Raw genomic sequence first — 20,480 nt, 5'->3', positions numbered from 1 at the left:
CCCTTCAAGGCGCCGGCAGGCGGTGAGTGCTGGAAGAGGCTAGCTCGCCAACTTCAAAAAGGAACGTTGTCGACGGCGGCGCGGGGAGGCGCGGAGTATCGAGTCACGGCACGATGTTCGAGATCGACGTTGGATGCCGAGGATATAAGAGATGTTGGAGATGCTCGGAAATGCTTGACTGTCACTGCACAGATGCAGGTCGCAGGAGGAATGCTGGGGATGCTCCCGCACGGATTTGGCTTGGCTTTCCCTGTGACGAGGCTACCGGCGAAAAAAAACTTGACCTCGTCTCGTGTTCGGCCTGCAGCTCCCACGACTAAACGCGAGATGAAATCCAGAGCTCTGTTCAATATACAGGCGGCATCAATTGCGCCTGGAGAAGGGATAAAGCAAACTCGAAAAGGAGGAGTGATATCGGAGGGGGACGCCCAGAGGAGACAAGATTCGGGGGTTGGTAAGAGGGTCGAGGGTTGCGGTGGAGGAGTAAAGAGGGGAGAAAGCAAACTTGGCCCCAAGATGAAACAAGCGAATTACTGTGATGGGCCTATGGTAGGGCACCTACGGGGGAGGGGTGAGCTGCCTTACGTAGGTACCTGGGTCCTGTAAAAAGCGTAAGGCAGGGGGAGGGTAGCGGCTGCTGCGAGGGCTGAAAGTGGCCTGGGCGTTTAACGTTAAACGTACGAAGTACAATACAACACAAAACGTTAATTACGTCGGTGCATGGAATTTTCCTGCTCTTCCAAGCTTCCAACCTGGAAGCTCCATCTCAGCTCGAAGGCTGCGCTGCGTCTGCACCTCTGCTTCAGACTCTCAAAACCCGGCACTGCCCATTCATGCACCTGACTTGCACTGCTTGACAGCCTCCCATGTGTTGGCGCAATCTGAAAGCCGTCAATTAAGGCGGGTCAAAGGGCGTCGCATCGCATCACACCCGACCGGGGCAACGAGTCGTCCGTTTCGTTTTCTTTTCTCCCTTGCTCACACACAATGCTTGCTACGCACTTGACGTTAGGTATACAAATACTTAGAGGACAAAGGGTTGTCTCAATGTTACTACCTTGGTGCCTACCATATGAAGGCAGGTTCATCTCACAGTAGGTGATACCACCTTCGACCCAGCAGCCTCCTTGTGGAATTCGCTCGGTGTTGCGTCCAGATCTGTTTCCTGTGCCACCAAACACCTGCAGTCAACGTTAGCCATCAACATCCAGTCGTTCGGACTCGGGCGGCTGTCTGAATCGGACACAGATGGATGTTAGTGGAGGGTTTGAGAACCCGTTGTTGCAGCGGCACTGCACTTGACTAACCTCAGCTCAGTTACTATTTCTGATCTCTGACGGCGTACATACATTCACAGGACTCCATTTGCATGTCCTCTTCGCCCTATCGGTCGTGGTAAAGCAATTGACTGCTCAGGTGTCTCTTTTATATACAGTATACACCCACCCAAACCGTACACAGCCCGTTTATCTCGAGGGCAGAAAGTGGCTCCCGATGCCCCTCGACGGCGTAGATCCCTTTTGCACGACCATGGCCTTGTTTGCCGAACCCCTTTTCCCCCTTTTCCTCGTTCGTTCATTCGCCTGTCACACCATTCAGGGGAGTTCGCATCAATGCCATTCATGAACCGCTCTAACGTTACGTGCAGGACCAGCGAATGACTCCAGCCAAACAAAAAAAGAGAAGCAGGAACGGAGAGCACGCTAATGACGACTGATCAGACAAGGGACGGCGCCTGTCACCCGGGGATATCCCTTACTAGGTGCATGACCTGGGCAACGGCAGGCTTAAAAATGTGTTCTAAGCTGCTAACTACCGGTAAATCATGCCGCATCCACCCAGAACCCAGACCCAAGCACACCAATCAGGGCCCAGAGGATCGACTGCGCGGCACTCCAAATTCTGAAACGTCGCGTCTGGCTGCCTCATCTGTCTGCTTCCTACAGGTGTCTTCTGTGATTGTCATCATTCTCATCAACAACTTGCCTTGTGCAGTCAAAACTGCTGGATCCAAGATGAAAATATATCAGGCCGTCGTGGTTGAAGCATATCACTCATCAAGACTAACCATGGATTTTCCCAATATTCGAACCCAAGCGGATTGCACGCTTTACACAGATCTCTCAAGCCTGCAGTCTCTTGCTCTGTGAGACCGGAGAGGCCGGTGCTGAGTCCCTGCGGGCCCGGAAATAAGAGAACTGGCGGTGCACGAGTGCAATGCGAGCGAGTTTGCCGACTGAGTCACCTCTTTGAACATTGAGAATGACTCGCTGACCGAGATACTTATACTCTGCCTGGCAGCAACTGATGAGGCCGGGGGGGGGGGGGGGGGGGGGGGGGGGGGGGGGGGGGCGCCACAACATGGGCCCGACGGAGACGGAAACGAGAATTCACCGGCTTGGACCTCCGGCATCGTGGCCGACGGGAGATAGCCACACCGCCGCTGCCGCTACCGCTACGGGCTGCCGTTGCCGTGGCCAGTTATTGACTCTCGTGGTCGCCGGCTACGTACTCCACCCCCCGCCGCCGTCTCTCTGCTATCCTGATCTGGACAAATATTGAATCCCCAACCGCCGCACAACACGCGTCCACGGCTCGGAACGAGGAGCCAAGGCCCAACGCACGCCATGGAAATGAAGGACGCATTTCGTATGTTGAGGGCATCTCGCTCTGGATGCGTGCGGCTGCCCTGAGCCAAGCCAACAAATGCAGTTAAGGGCTTACGAGGCTTACGTATGTAGTACACAAAACTATTTCAGGGGGCTGTGCTGTGAGCCAGGCCTGAACCACGAATCTCTACCAGACTAAGAGGCAAAGCCGTAAGACGGCATGCTAATTTGTTTTCTTTTTTCTTGGGGTCGGAAAGGTAAGGTAACTCAGATCCTCGAATACTTATCTCCTGTCGAAGCCCACAAATCATGTAAATATTGACCTTCAAGTGCTTCAAGTGAGCTACATCACAACCCACAGAGACAGACCCAATCTAACATTCGACTTCCCCTGAGTCCAACCAGGCTTCCGACAACATGGTTTGCCCGACGGGGGAGCCCGACTGGAGCGGCGTCACGCTCGAGACGTTCAACGTGACGCTGCTCACGAATCCGCGCCTGTGCAACTCGTGCATATGCCCCCTCAAGATTGGCGACGACTACTTTCTCGGCTTCATGGACTACTACCCGTCGCTGGCCGGCAACGCTCTCTTCGCCGCCATCTTCGGCCTCTTGTTGCTTCTCCAGCTCTTCTTCGGCATCCGGTATAAGACATGGGGCTTCATGATTGGCATGGCCGGCGGCTTGGTCCTCGAAGTTCTTGGGTATATTGCCCGCATTCTGATGCGCGACAATATGTTTACCGACACTTACTTTATAATGTGCGTATTCTTCTTCGCAATATGTTGTCTATCTACCGGGGTTCTGGGCGTGTGCTTCACTACGATATCCCTGGTGGGCAGATGCTGTTTACCCAACCCCTGAAAGAGACACTCGCGACAACGGTGGATGACCCCCCCTGTGATCTCCGCCGGTGTATTGATCATTCCCAAACCCATCATCCCATCCAAAACAAACCCATTAAGCACGACGACGTCCTAAGTAGTAACTGTAATACAACCGCTAACCTGATCCCAGGTACCTCGTCTGTCTGACCATCGGACCCGCCTTTTTATCCGCCGCCATCTACCTGACACTCTCACGGCTGGTGGTCATTTACGGGGCCGAGCACGCGCGCCTGCGGCCGCAGATGTACACGTACGTCTTCATCGGGTGTGACGTGGTAGCCCTCATCCTGCAAGCGGCCGGCGGCGCCATTGCGTCGACGGCGCCGCCCTTTTCCCAAATGCAGCGTTCGGGCATCAACACCATGGTTGCCGGTGTGGCATGGCAGGTGGCTGCTCTGCTGCTCTTCGCGGGCGCAAGCCTCGACTTTTGGCTGCGCGCCCGCTCCGGGGGTGGTCGGACGGTTAACGATGACGACCCGGCTTGGGCACAGCTCCGCTCTCGCCGGCTGTTCCAGCCCGCCTATATCGTCGCTGTTTTTCTCGCGGCTCTCTTCGTCTTTGTCCGCTCCGTCTTCCGCTGCGCTGAGTTGTCGGAAGGGTTTGGGGGTCCCCTGGCTAACGATGAGGTCACCTTCATGGTGCTCGAGGGCACTATGATTATCCTGGCCTGCGCGCTCCTGACGGGATTTCACCCGGGCATCGTTCTCGGTGGCAAGGCGTGGTCGGTTGCGAGCTGGAAGAGCAGCAACAACAACAACAACGGGTCAAATGTGGTGGTCGACGGGCAGCAAGTCGTTGACCAGTCGGCACGGTTTGGGTCCGAAAAGGGGTTCTCCACGGATAAGACTGCCAGTGTGAGGGGTGTGTAGGAAAGGGGCTTGGCTGTGAACGGGCTACGGTCATCACTCTCTTGTGTTGGTTTCTCCTGCGGTTTGGAGTATCAAGGCTTGCTTGCCTAAGCGTGTCATGTTTGTTGGAATATCCATAGACTTAGATTGATATCCAGGGCTAATCCCCACTTCTACTAGTTTGTGTACTGTACTTCTAGTACGGAGCCCCTTATCGTGTAGGTCAACTGTTCCAGTCCTACGTTGCGAATGACAATGGAGTAACGCTAGGTTGATGTGACCTGCGTTGATACTATACCCACCTTGACCTGTATAGGTAGTCTAGATCTGCGTAGGGTGAGAACGACCCCCCCGTTGTGATCCGCCTACTCGGAGAGCGATACTTCCATCCAGTACTGTGTCCATTGGTATACATGGTATAGGACCATTATACTGTACCCCTGCTGTAAGTATGGATTCTGACCATCCAGTACTTGATTTATGCTTGCAAAGGTCATGGATATGTAGGTAACTACACTAACAACCCTCAATACCATAGTCTGATCCAACATCTACCCTACCAGTTCAACACCACAACACCAGCATGGCCTTGTTACGCCCAAGAACCACAGCATATTCAGGTCCCGATCGGATGGTATGCAGCCTTATCACCAGGCCCAGACATCGCCTCACCTCACGGCCAACCAGAAACCACAGACCCAACTCACTAGTACCTACTTACAACCCAAGTCGATTGCAAGAGACACCCCTCAGTGCCACTTAGGACCGAAACGCCAACCAAGCCCAGGAATCCGTCCCTGTCAGACGACGAGTGGAAACTACAACGCGACGAGCCATGAACAATTATTCATTGAATTCACAGTGTAGGAAGTAAAACCCCTTTTACCTCCCGTATTGTTCCCATGCTGGGAGGGGTATGTATGTGTATGAAACAGAGCAACAAGTCAGGTTATACAACGCAGCCGACATGAAAGAGCTGCAACCCACAATATTAACAAGAACCAACCATAAACATGAGGCTAAATGCCTTGAGAATCAGGTAACCAAGGCCGGGGGGATGAAGAAGAAGGTGAGTACTGAGGTGCCCAGAGCCGTGATGCCATGCCATGCCATGCCACACCATGCATTTAGCTATGTGACTGCCTGCCCGGGCCTTTCCTTTGTTTCGCCTTCGTTCGCCCTCCTTCCCAGTCCCCTAATAGCTGGCCGGGCTCAATGAGTTTCCTCCTTCTCCTTCCCGTCAGCAGAAAAAGGAAGACATCTTTGACTGTCTTCTTCCCTGCCGCCTTTCCTTTGCCAAGGGGCGCGCCGCTGAATCATGACAATACTCCCTATCACTTCCCAAACCACCCATCCTCGCTCCAACCGATCGGCCTCCTATTTAGGAACCCTCTTAAAAGCCAGCAACTCAGCCAAGCTAGCCAGCGGACAACCATGTTTCAGGAAGTCATGCTGGAGCAGCTCCTGTGCCGATGCACGGCTCTTCACATCGACGCAGAGGCAGACCGACAAGAAGGCCTTGAGCTCCTTGCTCAGCTTCTCGGGCTTCTTCAGGCGCGGCGTGCCGTTAGTAGCGATGAGGTACAGCGCCTTTAGTGGCTCCTCGTTGAGGTAAGGGGGCTCCGATTCGATCATCTCGATGGCCATAATGCCGAGCGACCAGATGTCCACTTTCGGCCCGTACTCCTTTTGCTTGACCACCTCAGGCGCCATCCAGTACGGCGTACCCACCATTGTCGCCCGCTTCGATTTGGTCTCGGTCAGCTTGGCACAGAAGCCAAAGTCGGCTGCGTTGGAACGAGGTTAGCACAAGTCCTTCAGTCAGAAAATAGTCCAGGTCGGGTGGGTTTGACGAACTAATCTTGACATTGCCCCGGGCGTCCAAAAGAACGTTGTCGCTCTTGATGTCGCGGTGGATAATGTTCTGTGAGTGAAGGTGCTCGAGGCCTTGGCATGTCTAATCCAACAAGTTAGCGAATGAACAAGAAGCCAATCATGTCCAACGATACGAACCTCAAGGCAAATGGTCGAAATCTGCTCCTCCGTAATGACGGGATTATTCTCAATAACATCAGTCAGGGCGCCACCTTCCATGTACTCCATTACCACCCAAAGTTCCTTGTCGTTATCCATGAGGAAGGCATCGAGGAAGTTGACAATGTTGGCATGCTTGTTTTCCCGCATGACCAGAATCTCGTTCACGATGAGCTCCTTGCGTGGCTGATGGGCGAGGTCCATCTGCTTAATCGCAACCCGGTCGTTGGGGCGCGGCTTCGCCGGAGCGCCCGGTCTCGTGGCCATGACCTTGGCAACGTAGACCGAGCCGGACGCGCCTTGGCCGATCTTCTTCTGCTTCGCGTACAGTCTGTTGGGATCGTCCTTGGACACAACCTCCCTCAGTTTCGCCATCACCTCGTTCTCCGACATGGTCGACATGCGCACATCCTGCTTGCGCTCTTGCGCCGGCTTAGACAAGGCTGCTTCGGCAGCTTTGACGCCACCATCCTGCTGGGGCTTGGTTACGTTCAGCGGCTTGACCGGCGCTGGCAACCGTGACGGCTGCTGTGTCTGAGTCTGACCGTTCGGGCCCCGCATCGCCGGTGACCCATTGGGATAACGGGCGGCAGCCGAGGGACCGTTAGCTTGATCGGGCCGCTGGGTTCTCTGTGGCTGGGCGGCGGGGTCCCGGGCCGGGGAGGAGCTGGATTGTTGTGCTTGAGGGGCATTGCGGCTGGGAATGGATGACCCGGCTGGCGCAGGAGGTGCTGGCCGCTGCGCTCTCAGGGACTGAGCTGGAGGAGCCTTGGGCGCTGCCCGTGTGGGGTTAAACCTATCGGCAGAAGGTGGAGAAGGACTGCTGTAGCCGCCGCCAATCTCCTGCTGGGCCAGTGGGACTTTGGTCTTAGGGAGCGAAGCGTTATAAGCCTCGAGCTCCCGGCGCGCCTGTTCCTCCCTCTCGGCACGTTGCCGCTCCAGCTCCCGAGCGCGCTGCTCCTCCCGCATGCGATCTGCGGAGATGTAGTTAGGCGACACATTCTGCAGCTGTTGGGTCTGCGAGGCTTGTGGTTCGCCCGGTGAAGATCGAGCCGATGGACTGGGTCCGGGAGCGGGAGATGGTGTCGTTGGGTAGGATGCGGGGCCACGCTGAATGGGCTTCACCTGCCGCGGCGGCGCAACGGAGTTTCCGCTCGAGTAGCCGAATTGCTCACTTTGAACGGTGTTTGACGAAGGCGTGGCCATAGGCTTGCCGTACATTTCTTGTTCCTCGTTGCGCCTTGTCAGGGTGTAAAAATCAAGGACTTCGTAGACGGCCCGAGGGTTCTTCTCGACATCCTCCTTGGTGATGGCTGATGAATTAAGCAATCTAGTCCACTCTTCCGGCAGTCCTGTAAACTGCCCTGTTTGGGGGTTGAAGCCCACATGAACGGCGTGCGAGAAGTTGGTGGGGTTGCCGACACCGCTCGGACAGCGGGCATAGATGCAGTCGATCCACTCATACAGCTCGTCATCGGTTTTGACGCAGATCCGTAGAGATCTTATGCCATCGTCATCATCGCCGGGAGGCCCCGGATACGAATTGTTGAGATGTCTCCTGATCTCGAAAACTGGGTCCCCGTTATCGTCTGGGACGCGGTCGACGCTCACTACATCCGAGAGCTGGATCTTGTATAGTAGTTTGCCGTTCTCATTCTTGTGAAAATCCAGGATATCCTTGCGCAAAATCAAATATCTGGTCTTCCACTGCTGGAATGGGTTTTTACTCGGCAGGCCTACAGGGCCCTGCTTGATGATGGCAAGCCCTCCTGAGCCATCCATGTTGTTAGACCCTTGCCGCGAAATCGGCAAAGCTATGGTCGATCCGCTGTAGGTGCTCGAGACAGGCGAGGATATGCTCAGGTTCGACATGCTGCCTGGAAGGTTGACATTGGGCATCAGGCCAAGACGAGGCTTGTCTGTAGGAGGGCGAGGCGCGGGCCCGGGGTTCATGAATTGCCCGGACGAGTAAACGCTGAAGTACAGAGGAGAATTAGCACCAACTGAGCTTCTGGCGGGGCACCATCGGAGCGGCTGATAAAGAGCGGACCGCTTGTAGGATCACGTTGCACCGATGTCTCCAGAGAAGGGGTCTGACGAGGTTGTCGACCGTGATCGTCATCGGGGATTAGCGTTGTGAAGTACACATACCTGTTAGACATTGTGACTCGATTTCCGTGGGCAAATTACTCTATCAGGAGGGTATCAGTTAGAGACGATGGGTTGCAACTGTTGGAGTCGACAATCGACTCTGGCAGATTGCCGGACAGCCTTCTCTGTTGCCATGCGTTAGCAAACATGAGGTAGCAAGATAGCCAGACTTGTGGCGAACTGACAAGAACCAGGTCGGGAATAACTTCTGGCCCAGGCCGAGATAGTCCACTCTGCGATGGCACGAGGATAGACGACCTCACTGAGCGCGCAACTCGAAGCGGAGGTTGAGACAGCGCAGGACAGCGTGCCGGGGCACCAACCGACGACCGAAGCGATCTCGATATCGAGATTGATCAGTCGCAGGATCGCGGTGTAGACGCAACCAACAGTCGGGTTCAGCGAAGAACGCACGGTTGGCGAGGAAGCGAAGCTACCATGTGTCGAATTTGAGGACGGGTAGTCAATGTAGGCCTTGTGGACTTGGCCGGACTCCTCGTTGAATGAGGTGGGGAGAGCGGTCAATCCAATGTCTGCAGCCAGAAATGTGCGGCGCCGCTGGACGGTTACCTGCCTGGGTCGCAGTACTGTGCTCGATGATGGGAACGTAACAAACGGCGACGAGGAAGAATGGCCCGGGAATGAAAGCAAGGGTTTCGAAGTCACGGTAGGCTAGGATGGGAAGAAGAGATGCGAACGGGAACACCACCGGCCTCAAAGGTTGGCTGGTCTTTTGGACGGACAAAGCGACAATGGGTTGCTTCTCCTGAGTCCTGAGAGGGCCGGGTGCCTGTGGATCAGTTCAAGAATGGAACCCGGAAAAAAGGCTGGGCAACACCAGCGCAAGGGCCCACCTCCGCTGAAAGGAGGGGTAAGCGCACTGGACCGCGGATCAGGGCCCGCTGTTAGGGTCTCCGCTTTGCCCCTGATAGCGCAAACGAGGCTTCTATTAAGGAAGTACGGAGCAGCCGTGTAGCATTACCTAGATATAACTACGATATGCTGCGGTACTTCGTTATCTAAATTCAGGGTGCAACAGCCCAGCCCTCAACACAAAACGCCAGGGGCTGCGCAACCTCAAGACGTCCACTCGTCCAAAGCGAGGCGGCCCACACACCTGAACGTGCAACAGCCTCGGGCCGCAACTGGAAATCGGCTCGGTTTTGGACAAAGAACCACTGAAATACTGATATGTCAAGTGTGATTCTAGGAGTTCTGGAACATTTAAGCCTTAGGTATTATCAATGAGATGCTCGTGAATATGACGAAATTCTGCGATGATAAGATGCCCTTGGAGATTTCTTGTGAAGAGAGATCAAGTCACGGCTCAGAAGCCTCGAGTATAACGTGAACCATATCCGTACTGAGCTGCTCGTATATTACACACTATTTGTAACTTACTAGTCATTGTCCAAACTGTCCGTGGGGTTTTGTTGCCGGACAGACTCGGCAAGAGCTTGCCATTCTGCCTGATCAAGACATTTTCCTGCTTCCGTTTCAGGCGGCGCGAATTCCATTCCGGGACGTCGGGATATGTGATTGTGAGCAGTCTTCTTCGCCTACATATTTCAATGCCTTAATTCATGACGAGGAGGCATTAAGATTGTAAAAAAAACGGGGTGGTCAAGCATGTCAATTGCTGGCAACAGGGAGGTGCATTGGTGTAGCACTGTAGCCGCTGTGCAAAGTTGTATCGACTGGTTTAGCCGCGCCGACTCGCGACAGCAACGTACTGTACCGGCACCAATGTCGTCGCAATGCAAATGCAAAAGCAACCCCCGTAAAGCTCGGCGATATGTCCTTTGGTTGGACCGTGAAGCAACTCAAGCAAGCAGCCATCGTCCCGGGGCAAGATGATCGACGGGGAACATGTGGGAGTTGCCGCTGTCTCTGGCGGTCGCTAATCCTCAATCTCACAGCCCCCTTTTAGGATATCCACCAGTTTTGTTTCTGAAATGCGGATCTGTCGCAGGATAAAGGCTGCTGAGCCCAGATTGCAACACTTGATACGGCTGCTCTCCAGCTTGTGCTCCATGAGCAGGACAAACCGTCATAGCTACCTCGACTACCTAGGTACTTACTTGTATTGTACAGTACAGAATTAGGGATTCTCTTAATACCCTGGCATACGACCGCATCTGTCCCTCTCCATCGATGCCTACTTGTTCGTTTGCTTAAGATCCTGGAGCCAAATTGAACCTCCTTGGTGGGCATCATGGACCCTCAATAACTTCTTCATATGATGCCCAAGGAGCCCCATTGGAAACATGGGCTCGACCCTTTTCAGAACCATTGCGGTGGTGTTGCCGAGTAGTTCTTGATTGCCACTCCTACTCGTCTCAACTGTTGTAGGAAAAAAACATCGAGCCCAGATATCCACGTTTAAGCCTCACAGGTCTTGCGCCCGGGCGGGTAGAGGCGGCTTGGCTTGCAGAAATGGGCGCATCGAAAAACGGCGTGTTGCTGCATCTCTACCTTGGCACTGTGTAAGGCCAACCCTGGCACATGTCTGACACGATACATACCTGTATCCATGTCTTGGGGCTGGTAGATGAGCTCATCAGCGAAACAAACAAACAAGAACATGGTGCCGACACACTGGTGACCAAGCGGTGAAACAATGCCCTTGGTTTGCGACGGTCAGGGGAAACGGGTATAGCCAAACAACTGTCTATCACAGAGCTTTCTATTCTTGTATCAAACGCTGAAGCTGCTCGCTCAAGCACAAGAGTAAGAGCTAGGATATATCCACCTTTTCATTTATTTCGACATCTCCTCCTAGCCTGCCTTAACAGTCAGCGAACCGGGACCTCAACCTCCTGGCCCTCAAAACGGGGCAACTCCGACTCGATATCCTGCCATGTCTTGGTATCGTTGACAAGCGATCGGATAGCGTCGATAATCTTATCCTCATCGGCGCGGACCTGCCGTGTGCTGTCCCGCTCTCTGAGGGTTATTGTGCCGTCCTTGATGGTCTGGAAGTCGACGGTAACACCAAACGGAGTGCCCAGCTCGTCGTTCCTGCTGTACCGCTTGCCAATGCTAGCCGACGAATCGTCCACACGACTGGAGATGCCAGCGGCCCTAAGCTTTTGCGAAAGCCGACGCACGGCTGGTGTGAAATCCTTGTTGGATGAGAGGGGTACAATCAGAACCTTGGTGGGAGCGACCAAAGGAGGGAAAGAGAGAACCTGGCGAAGAAAGTCAGCTTCATCCACCTTGGCGTCAACAGCTGGGTAGACTTACACCCCGCGCTTCGTCACCACCGTCGCTGGCCCTGGTCCAGTAGTTGTGCTCGATCAGGGCGTACAATATCCGCCCAATACCGAATGACGGCTCGATGACATTGGGCGTATATTCCCGGGTATTCTCGACCCTCTTCTGCCACTTAATGGCGAGCAAGTCTTTGCTTACTTCAACCTTGCCGTCGCCAACGCCCGGCACGTTGATGATGACCTTACCATTTTCCTCCATCTCCTTGACGAGCCTGCCGCGCTCCTCCTGCGTAGTGGCTAAGATGGCGGCCTCAATGGCCTTGCCGTCCTTCTTGTAGAAGGGACCAAACTTCTTCTTCTCAATGTCAACCTCCCACTCCTCGATGATCTTGGGCTCATCTAGCCGCTGGCGCACGACGAGCGGTGCACCAGTCTTCTTGGCGTGGACGGACAGATCATAGGCGCTCCGGTCGGCGCAGCCAACGCACTCCACCCAGCCAGAAGACGTGAGAAGCTCAGCATCCCAGCAGTCGCAGGCGTAGTGGGCCATTTCATTCGCCATGTGTTGTCGGAAGCGGATCTTGGACTGGTCAATACCAATCTTCTTGAGGAAAAGATGGATCCGGGCAAGGAAGTAGCCCAGTGTCTCGTTGTCGACCATGCCATCCCTGACAGCTTGCCCAATAGACATCTTCTTGGTCGTCGTCTGGCCAGACAGCTGGGTGTGGCGGTCGAGAAGAGCCAGCTCGATATCCTCAACCTCGTGGAACCGGTGGTGCTTCTTGTGGCTCTCCGGGTCGACAAAGTGTTCGATCTCAGCCATCAAGAACTCGCGGACACGAAGCAGACCACCTCTAGGCGAAATCTCGTTGCGGTAGGACTTGCCGATAGAGGCAGAGGCGAAGGGCATCTGGCCCGTGTTGAATTCGAGAAGCTTTGCAAAGTTTAGGAACTGGCCCTGGGCGGTCTCTGGCCGAAGGTAGCCGGGGAGATTGCTGCTGGGGCCAATGGAGGTCTGGAACATGAGATTGAACGCTACCGGTGGGCTGGGCTGAACGCCGGTCGCAGGATTCCTAAGGTCGTACTTCTTGATAAGCTCGCCGAGCTGCTCCCCGTTGTAGTTGTCGATTTGAGCGAGCACCTCCTCGTACTCCTTGACGACAGCGTCGTCCAGCTTGACTGCTTCCAGACCCTTAGTCTTCTTCTTTTTCTTCTTTGGGTCCTCCTCCTTCTCTTCTACTTTTTGACCGCGAGCCTCCTTGTCGCCCTTGAGCCTGGCCTCCAAAATATCCTCCACAAAGTGGTCGGCACGAAGGATGTCGCCGTTCTTGGGGTCCTTGCACATCCAGTCCGCGAACTTGTCGACGTGGCCGCTGGTCTTGAGGACGTCGTGAGGGGTCAGAACAGTGCAGTCGACCTCAAGCATGTCCTCCTCGAGAATGAAGTGCTTGCGCCAAACATCGATGATGTTTGCCTGTAGGGCGCAACCAGGCGGGCCATAGTCGTAGAGGCCCGAAACACCCCCGTAAATCTCAAACGAGGGAGTGTAGAACATGCGCCGGCGCAACATGGCGTCGAGGCTGGCCTTGTCAAGAGGCTCACCCTTGAGGGTGGTGGCAGTGGTGGTCATGTTGGGCTGCTTTTTCTTGGACGTGTACTTTTGAAATGCGTATCTGCGCGGATCCGAGACTGTAAAAGCAGCAAATCTGCGAACTGGAAAGACCCTTGAGGTCGAGGCGACTTTGCGGAGGTTGAAAGTAATACCAGCGAGTGGTGAAAGGAGAGTGGGGGGGAGAAAAGGCTTCATCAATTGTATCGAGTGTGGCCCAATCCAGGTGAGTCACGGCCCTTATTCCCCTTCACAACCTAATCCTCGTTTTTTGCGACGGCCGATTGCGCTTGTGAAGCGGCTTCGCTGCACGGATAAAGGCTACTTTTGTGACTCGCATCTCCACACCCAACCTGCTGGAAGAGATCGCGTAACGTTATACCACTGTCGGAAAATTCAATTAACCGCTAAAACTGCCCCTCATTGATGTCCTTGGTCACTGGGCGTTTTGGCTCAGCGAGGGGCAACTTCTGCCAGCCGCTATCTGAGACCCCTGCTACCTGCAGCTACAAGGGTCCCTGGACCGGCTGCAGATGCAAAGAAGCCGCAACAAAAAATTTGGAGTAACAGCTGTAGATTCAACCAGACGATACGGAGGTATTGCCTTATAGACCGCAGCAACGGGCCAAACACAACAGAAATGGCTCCTTCAAAGAAATCGAGGGCTTCGGCAGGGGCCTCGCTATCTCTCAAGACTTCAAACAAGCTCAAGCGGCAACAACTCTATGTCGCACATAAGAAGACGACCGGCAAAGCCCGTCACGAGGAGAGGCATCGAAGACGCAAGGAAGAGGCCAAGGACCCCGAGCTGAGGAGAAAGCGGCTCGAAAGCAACCAACCTGCGAGTCTTGACAAGAAGAGGATATGGGACGACGTTGACGATGACAGCCTGGGTGCTGTGGTGGATGTCGTTCAGTTGAAGCGCCGGCGTCTAGCAGCGGAGGAGGCTGCTGCAGCCGCAGAGGCGGATGGCGTGACGGAAGGGGCTATGGAAAGAGATGACGATGTTGACAGCATGCTTGGATCAGATGAGGAGGAGGACGACGAGGAGCGGATGGAAAAGTTACAGAGGCAGCGTGCACAGAGGAACCCCAGCATCGCTCCTTCGACAACATCCACGAATCTAGACCTGACCCCAGACGCCCTCGCAGCTCAATTCAAGCATCTATTCAGTGATGAACCACCATCGATGCCAAAAGTCCTCGTGACAACCTCCCTCAACGCAACAATACACAGGGAGGCGCAGGAAATTGCCGCGGTTCTTCCGAATGGTGTGTACTCTGCTTTCGCTTGAGGAATTATCGTGTCTCTACTTACACTATACTGCCAGCCACCTACATCAGACGCAGCGCCCACCGCTACGGACACAAGTACAGCGTGCGGGAGATTGCAAAGTTTGCGAAGAGTCAGTATACTCAGTTCCATGATACCCCCAGCCTAGCGGTGTCTAACAGCCTACAAAGACCGAGGATATACCGCCTTGCTGGTAGTCCACGAAGACCAGAAGCGGCCAAGCCAGCTCAGCGTTTGCCACTTAAATGGCGAGGATGCGGCGCCTGGCCCGACACTCACCTACACCATTCGGAACTACCAGCCTGGCAAAGTAATACCCGGCCACGGCAATGCCACCAATCACTATGTAAGAAGGTCCTTTCAAGTATGCACCTTTTAACCTGCTGACGCGGATCAAGCCGGAACTGCTCCTCAACGGCTTCAAGACTCCTTTGGGTCTACTGACAGCCAAGTCGATGCACACGCTCTTCCCCTCCAAGCCGGAACTGTCCGGCAGGCAGGTTGTGACACTGCACAATCAGCGTGGTGCGTGAACCACGCCCTTGCTTGGGTGAATTCTTGTTCTAACGTCAATTCCAGATTACATCTTCTTCCGTCGGCACCGGTATATCTTCCGAGAAGCGCGGCCCACAGAGAAGAATGTTGTGGGCGCCGATGGCAAGGAGATGGAGGGAGTGAAAGGTATCCGCGCCGGGTTGCAGGAGATTGGGCCAAGTAAGTACCTCTGTATACGCCAACTACGCAAACGGTTTCTGACTGATCGTCACAGGAATGACCCTGAAGCTGCGGAGAGTGGACAAAGGGATAGGGAGAGCGGGCAGCGAGGGTGAGGATGCCCTGAAGTGGGAGTGGAAGGCCAAGATGGAAAAAAAGCGAACTCGGTTCAACCTGTAAGGAGAGTGAGACAATGTGATACCCTGGCTGTCAGTCATCACACAGCTGAATCCCAGCCTTCAGATAAGCAAGTAGGCTTCTCAGGTGGTACTCCAGTATCTTGGAGATATGTGATAAAGACTACCTAGGTACTGTCCAGCAACCGACATCGTCACCCTAACCCCACTGACCCTACCTCACCGCCGCCGCCGTCTGCCTCCGTTTGCTGCTCTCCACCCTCCCGCTTTCCCTCAACATGGCCGCCGAATACGCGATAATCCCCGCAAGCGCCATCAACACCCCAGCCGCAACCCTGTCGGTAACCGCCCGGCCCGAGACCAGCCAGCCCAGGGCGACAATGGCACAGGTCTTGACGTGGCCCACGACGGTGCTCGACACGGGCCCCGCGCGGGCGACGATGAAGAACTGCGAGATGTTGATCAGCGCAGCGAAAACCCCGCTCAGCAGCACTAGCATCCCCCTCCCGGACAACAATAGCAGCTTGAAGGCTTCTCGCCAGCTGGTGGTGGTGGTGGCGGTGGTGGCACTCCCCGGAAAGACGTCGACGAAGGGGATCACGTAGAGTAGCAGTAGGGCGGAAATGGGCGCTTGATTGTGCAAGAGCTGCATGCTGGATACTTTTAGGCGGCGCTGGTAGGCGCTGATCCAGACTGTGTACAGCGACGAGGCGAGGATGCCGGCTAGTGCGAAGGCGATGCCTATTGGGGAGGTAGTTTTTACGGCTGTGATTGTGGTGGTGGTGGTGGTGGTGGTGGTGGTGGGCGTCGTCGTGATGATGCTGCTGCTGGGAGAGGATGGTGGCGGCAGGGAGTCGTAGTACGAGACCATGCCCACGCCGAGACAAGCGGGGATGAGGGCCAGCAGGGCGCCGCGCGGGAGGGTGGCGCCGTAGAGAAGGTAGTTCAGGGCTGCGACGGTCGGCGTCAACAGGATGCGGGCTACCTGGTAGAAGGTGACGGTGGAGAAGGCGAGGGAGAGGTTGGGGAGGATGACGTTGAGCGACATGGCGACGGACAGGGGGAAGATATCCCGCAGAGGGATGTGCCGTGGCGCGAATAGGGCAAAGCGAGGGCGCGAGACGGTGAAGAGGGTAAGGTAGGTGAGGCAGAAGTGGAATGCGGCAAAGGAGAGTTGTGCGAATTTCAGAGAGGGTTCGGAGAAGATGGCTTTGTTGGTGAAGACCTGGTGATGGGTGGTCAGTGGTGGGTGGTGAAAAAGGGGGGTGGGTCATACAATGCCTATTGTTGCCAGAGTATTGACGGTCATCCACATCAGGGCTGAGGTAAATGAGCCGTTAAATGCGTGTTGATGCTTCTCTGTCCCATTCTCTGGAAGGAGGCCAAGCCTGCTGTCGTTTCCTGTCTCTAGACTTGACTTCTCCTCGTCTTCCCCTGCCCGAGTATGCTCCTTCTCTGCCCCGACCCTCGATGGCGGCCATGGCGATGAAGAGTACGGGGAAACAGCCCGTCGCTTTCCCATAAACGACATAGTTAATCACAAGAAAATCAACTCAAATCGTTCCAAAGAAGTGCAAAACTACATGGCAGTCCAGTCCAGGTAAGTCGTGATACAACAAACCAGCATAGTAGAATCGGGAGGGTTGATCTGGTTTTACCGAATCATCCATCTCCTCAATCACCAGGGGCACAAAGTACTACATACTCTCTTGGTTGAATCTGGGGTGAAGTCTGGGTATAGCGTCGGGCCACATAGCCGAGCCTGTCGAATTGGTGCAATATACACTCCCATCGGTACCATCCCGTCCGTCTTGGCTCGATGGCGGCCATGTACGCTCTGCAACTTGCCGGATAGGGTACAATCAATAACCTACCGCTGCTGCTTGCGACCAACGTATGTGTCGAGCAGCAAATTGAATGATACCAGTAGAATCATAATCTCACAAACGGAGACTCACGTTTAATCTTCTCCGTCGAAGGCCAGGGACAAGTTCGGGCACGCATTCTGTCAAGAGTGATGAGCAGTCCGGTGCCGTACTACCCCCGTTCTCCTTTCGCATCTTCGGAACGTCGGCTCGAAAGGAATCCGTGCTCACTTCAAGGAACAAGTCCATAGATGGACGGCGTATGTTACCTGAAGGAGATGCCTCCTTTACCTAACGTTGGTGTGAATGTCTTGGTTGTGGTAGGCACGTAGGGTACTAGGTGCGGAATGTTTTGTATTTCCACAGACGGGAGGATTCATGAGTGTGGCCGAGTGGTCCAGTCAAAGGGCAGCACCGACCTTCCCGTCGTTCTCACTGCAGTGCTCAACGTTTTTGTACAGTGCCAATTGGGAACTTCCTACTAACGTTAGCGCTAAATTGCCCCCTAGCAGATCAAGTGGGGAACCATGACGGCACCTGGAACACGAGATCCAGGGCCCTGATTCCTCTGAATCTGGATGGCGGGATCCTTCAGGCCCGCCAGGCACAGGCCAAATCGGACCGCTGGCCGGGCTATCAAGACAATCGTTAACGTTTTGTACTGAGTGAATGAAAATGGCAATTGGCCGTGTTATACGAACCCAGATCCGACACGAACCGCGCCGTTGGTATAATAGCGCGACTCAGGGATATAATAAGGCTTTGCGCAACGTTGCCTCTCAAGCGAGACGGACCGGCGACTGTACTCATTTACCTCTTTGGGCGAGCCTCCGTGCCTGATTTATGATTTATATACGATGCTTGACGAACATCACTGCGCATCTCTCCACCTCCGACGAGCCAATGCCCCTAACGTTGAATCCTTCGCTTACCTTCGAAATCGAGGCCGAGTATGTGATCCTTTCCCGACGACATCTCCATCACCGCAGTCGCGTGCGAGCTGTTCAACTGAGAACCGCGGCGTTGGCAATCTCACCTCAAACTGACTTCAATCGCCCGCTCAGGGTGCTGGTGCCGCTACTTCAGGCCAGCAGGCCACCTTGCCCCGTTTTCTGGATGGCGACACTGAAAACCGGCGACTTCGCGACGCAGGGAGTACAATGACAATCAAATCAGGGCCGGCATCCCCCAATGGGGTATCTAACACCAGTGAGTCTCTCTACAGACACATCGAACTGCCCGATCATGCTAATTTCAAATTTGCTGTTGTCAAAGGCTTCCGCGAAACCAATGGTTTTCTCGAGGACTATGCTGTCTGGAACGAGGCCCCGGTGCTCATAGGCACCACTAAATTCGAGCCCCTGCCAGATGTGAAGAACATCATGATTACGGGCGGGGCCGGCTTCATGTATGTCATCTAGGGGCTCAGGTTTCACAGCAGAAGAACTAGCATGAGCTGACTGGACTGTGTCTGCGTCAGAGCTAGTTGGCTCGTCCGGCATCTGACCCTCACATATCCGCATGCTTACAACATCATATCGTTTGACAAGCTGGACTACTGCTCGTCACTGCACAATACCAGGATACTCAACGACCGGCGGAACTTCTCCTTTTATCAAGGCGATGTGACCAACCCGTCCGAGGTTGTAGACTGCCTCGAGCGGTACAACATCGACACCATCTTCCACTTTGCCGCCCAATCGCACGTTGACCTCAGCTTTGGCAACTCGTACGCCTTCACGCACACCAACGTGTACGGGACGCACGTGCTGCTAGAGAGCGCAAAGCGAGTGGGCATCAAGCGCTTCATCCACGTCTCCACCGACGAGGTCTACGGCGAGGTCAAGGACGACGACGACGACCTGCTGGAGAGCAGCATCCTGGCTCCGACCAACCCCTATGCCGCCAGCAAGGCGGCTGCAGAGATGCTCGTGCACTCGTACCAAAAGAGTTTCAAGCTGCCGGCAATCATTGTGCGGAGTAATAATGTCTACGGCCCTCACCAGTATCCCGAGAGTAAGTTTGTGCCCTTGATGCTTCAGTCGCAGCGCCAAGAACCCCCCGTAGCTTCGCCATCGGAGCCCTTCAGACTCACCGTACTAAAACCCCTGGCAACGGCAGAAATAATCCCCAAATTCATCTGTCTCCTTGACCGCAGTAAGCCAGTGGTCCTGCATGGTGACGGCTCGCCCACCAGGCGGTATTTGTACGCGGGGGACGCGGCCGATGCCTTTGACACGATTCTGCACAAGGGCCAGCTGGGGCAGATCTACAATGTGGGTTCGCTCGACGAGATCAGCAACCTCTCGCTGTGTCACAAGCTCCTCGTCGAGATGGACATAATCACAGCTGAAGCTGGCTCGGCCGACTTGGCCCGCTGGATCAAGTACACCCATGACCGACCCTTTAATGACCACCGTTACGCCATCGACAACACGAAGCTGCGCCAGTTGGGCTGGGAGCAAAAGACAAGCTTCGCCGAGGGCCTGCGCGTCACGGTCGACTGGTACAGGAAGTACGGGCACCGGTGGTGGGGGGACATCACCAAGGTGCTGAGCCCGTTCCCGGTGCTCGCTGGCAGGGAGGTCATCTCCGACCATGAGCCCGTGTCGGACCACCCGCAAGGCGGTAGTGACGGCCAGCGCAAGAAGCGGAGGATAGGAGAGGTCAGTAATGACCGGGCCAACGAATGAACGCGCTCTTTGGGGCTATCAATCACCGCCAATACCGCGAGGTGTAGATGTTGGCTGTCTTGCAATCTTCGAGAGCACCGACCGAGGGGTGAGGGCATCGTTCAGGAAGAGCTTGCCTAGGTAGGTCTCCTAGGTTTCTCTCGTTTACGGTTAAGCGCACATGGGCTTACACGTTTAGTAGGAGCTTTGGTCTGGTTGCGCATAGCTCGGCCCAAATCGGTTTTACCAGCCGGCGTGGTCAGCATGCGCCCACAACATTCATCCCACATGCATTTACCGCGTCTGACATAAGTCCCGCTGCGGTAGACGACTTCCCACATGCAGCAAAGCGGTATTACATAACCTTACTCTCAGGGGCTCAGGGGCAACAAACAAGTTAGCCCCAGCAAACGGTATCAATGTCAAATACTTCAGAAAGGTATTTT

The 20,480-nt window shown here is 54.8% G+C and overlaps 6 protein-coding genes across 6 annotated transcripts; 3 read left to right on the top strand and 3 right to left on the bottom strand.

Annotated features, from left to right (window-relative positions):
• Nucleotides 1–2,787: 2,787 nt before the first annotated feature.
• On the top strand, nucleotides 2,788–4,556 carry N656DRAFT_776185 (RTA1-domain-containing protein). The gene is made up of 2 exons (XM_064814586.1): nucleotides 2,788–3,370; nucleotides 3,627–4,556. Exons 1-2 carry the CDS (start codon nucleotides 3,027–3,029, stop codon nucleotides 4,363–4,365), a joined length of 1,083 nt encoding a protein of 360 aa, XP_064672681.1. The 5' UTR covers nucleotides 2,788–3,026; the 3' UTR covers nucleotides 4,366–4,556.
• A 1,165-nt stretch (nucleotides 4,557–5,721) lies between these two features.
• Nucleotides 5,722–8,540, bottom strand: N656DRAFT_795800 (Pkinase-domain-containing protein; the record flags this gene model as incomplete). Its single annotated transcript, XM_064817458.1, has 4 exons — nucleotides 5,722–6,131; nucleotides 6,202–6,301; nucleotides 6,358–8,353; nucleotides 8,530–8,540. 4 exons carry the CDS (start codon nucleotides 8,538–8,540, stop codon nucleotides 5,722–5,724), a joined length of 2,517 nt encoding a protein of 838 aa, XP_064672680.1.
• A 2,611-nt stretch (nucleotides 8,541–11,151) lies between these two features.
• Nucleotides 11,152–13,734, bottom strand: N656DRAFT_776182 (glycyl-tRNA synthetase-like protein). Its single transcript, XM_064814585.1, has 2 exons — nucleotides 11,776–13,734; nucleotides 11,152–11,720 (listed from the first exon to the last, which is right to left on the bottom strand). Exons 1-2 carry the CDS (start codon nucleotides 13,549–13,551, stop codon nucleotides 11,325–11,327), a joined length of 2,172 nt encoding a protein of 723 aa, XP_064672679.1. The 5' UTR covers nucleotides 13,552–13,734; the 3' UTR covers nucleotides 11,152–11,324.
• Nucleotides 13,735–13,811: 77 nt separating this feature from the next.
• Nucleotides 13,812–15,681, top strand: N656DRAFT_776181 (Brix-domain-containing protein). The gene is made up of 6 exons (XM_064814584.1): nucleotides 13,812–14,624; nucleotides 14,684–14,758; nucleotides 14,817–14,992; nucleotides 15,045–15,171; nucleotides 15,226–15,360; nucleotides 15,416–15,681. Exons 1-6 carry the CDS (start codon nucleotides 13,994–13,996, stop codon nucleotides 15,538–15,540), a joined length of 1,269 nt encoding a protein of 422 aa, XP_064672678.1. The 5' UTR covers nucleotides 13,812–13,993; the 3' UTR covers nucleotides 15,541–15,681.
• Nucleotides 15,682–15,711: 30 nt separating this feature from the next.
• N656DRAFT_704513 (TPT-domain-containing protein) lies at nucleotides 15,712–17,019 on the bottom strand (the record flags this gene model as incomplete). Its single annotated transcript, XM_064811186.1, has 2 exons — nucleotides 15,712–16,722; nucleotides 16,774–17,019. The coding sequence occupies 2 exons, from the start codon at nucleotides 17,017–17,019 to the stop codon at nucleotides 15,712–15,714; spliced, it is 1,257 nt and encodes a 418-aa protein (XP_064672677.1).
• A 1,503-nt stretch (nucleotides 17,020–18,522) lies between these two features.
• Nucleotides 18,523–20,055, top strand: N656DRAFT_787660 (NAD(P)-binding protein; the record flags this gene model as incomplete). The annotated part of the gene is made up of 4 exons (XM_064816630.1): nucleotides 18,523–18,571; nucleotides 18,638–18,770; nucleotides 18,843–19,378; nucleotides 19,484–20,055. The coding sequence occupies 4 exons, from the start codon at nucleotides 18,523–18,525 to the stop codon at nucleotides 20,053–20,055; spliced, it is 1,290 nt and encodes a 429-aa protein (XP_064672676.1).
• Between the last annotated feature and the right edge of the window lie 425 nt (nucleotides 20,056–20,480).

This window comes from Canariomyces notabilis, assembly GCF_033297395.1.
Source record: "Canariomyces notabilis strain CBS 508.74 unplaced genomic scaffold N656scaffold_4, whole genome shotgun sequence".
Lineage (NCBI taxonomy): Eukaryota > Fungi > Ascomycota > Sordariomycetes > Sordariales > Chaetomiaceae > Canariomyces > Canariomyces notabilis.
Note: the sequence above shows the minus strand (reverse complement) of the source record. Positions and strands in the feature narration are given on the sequence as shown.

Bases quoted from the DNA above. Each gene is read 5' to 3' on its own strand.
- N656DRAFT_776185 (XM_064814586.1), top strand. From the start codon at position 3,027: ATGGTTTGCCCGACGGGGGAGCCCGACTGGAGCGGCGTCACGCTCGAG. The intron at 3,371-3,626 runs GTGCGTATTCTT...ACCTGATCCCAG, and splicing joins ACCGACACTTACTTTATAAT to GTACCTCGTCTGTCTGACCA.
- N656DRAFT_776182 (XM_064814585.1), bottom strand. From the start codon at position 13,551: ATGAAGCCTTTTCTCCCCCCCACTCTCCTTTCACCACTCGCTGGTATT. The intron at 11,721-11,775 runs GTAAGTCTACCC...TTTCTTCGCCAG, and splicing joins GTGGTGACGAAGCGCGGGGT to GTTCTCTCTTTCCCTCCTTT.
- N656DRAFT_776181 (XM_064814584.1), top strand. From the start codon at position 13,994: ATGGCTCCTTCAAAGAAATCGAGGGCTTCGGCAGGGGCCTCGCTATCT. The intron at 14,625-14,683 runs GTGTGTACTCTG...CTATACTGCCAG, and splicing joins TGCCGCGGTTCTTCCGAATG to CCACCTACATCAGACGCAGC. The intron at 14,759-14,816 runs GTCAGTATACTC...CAGCCTACAAAG, and splicing joins GATTGCAAAGTTTGCGAAGA to ACCGAGGATATACCGCCTTG.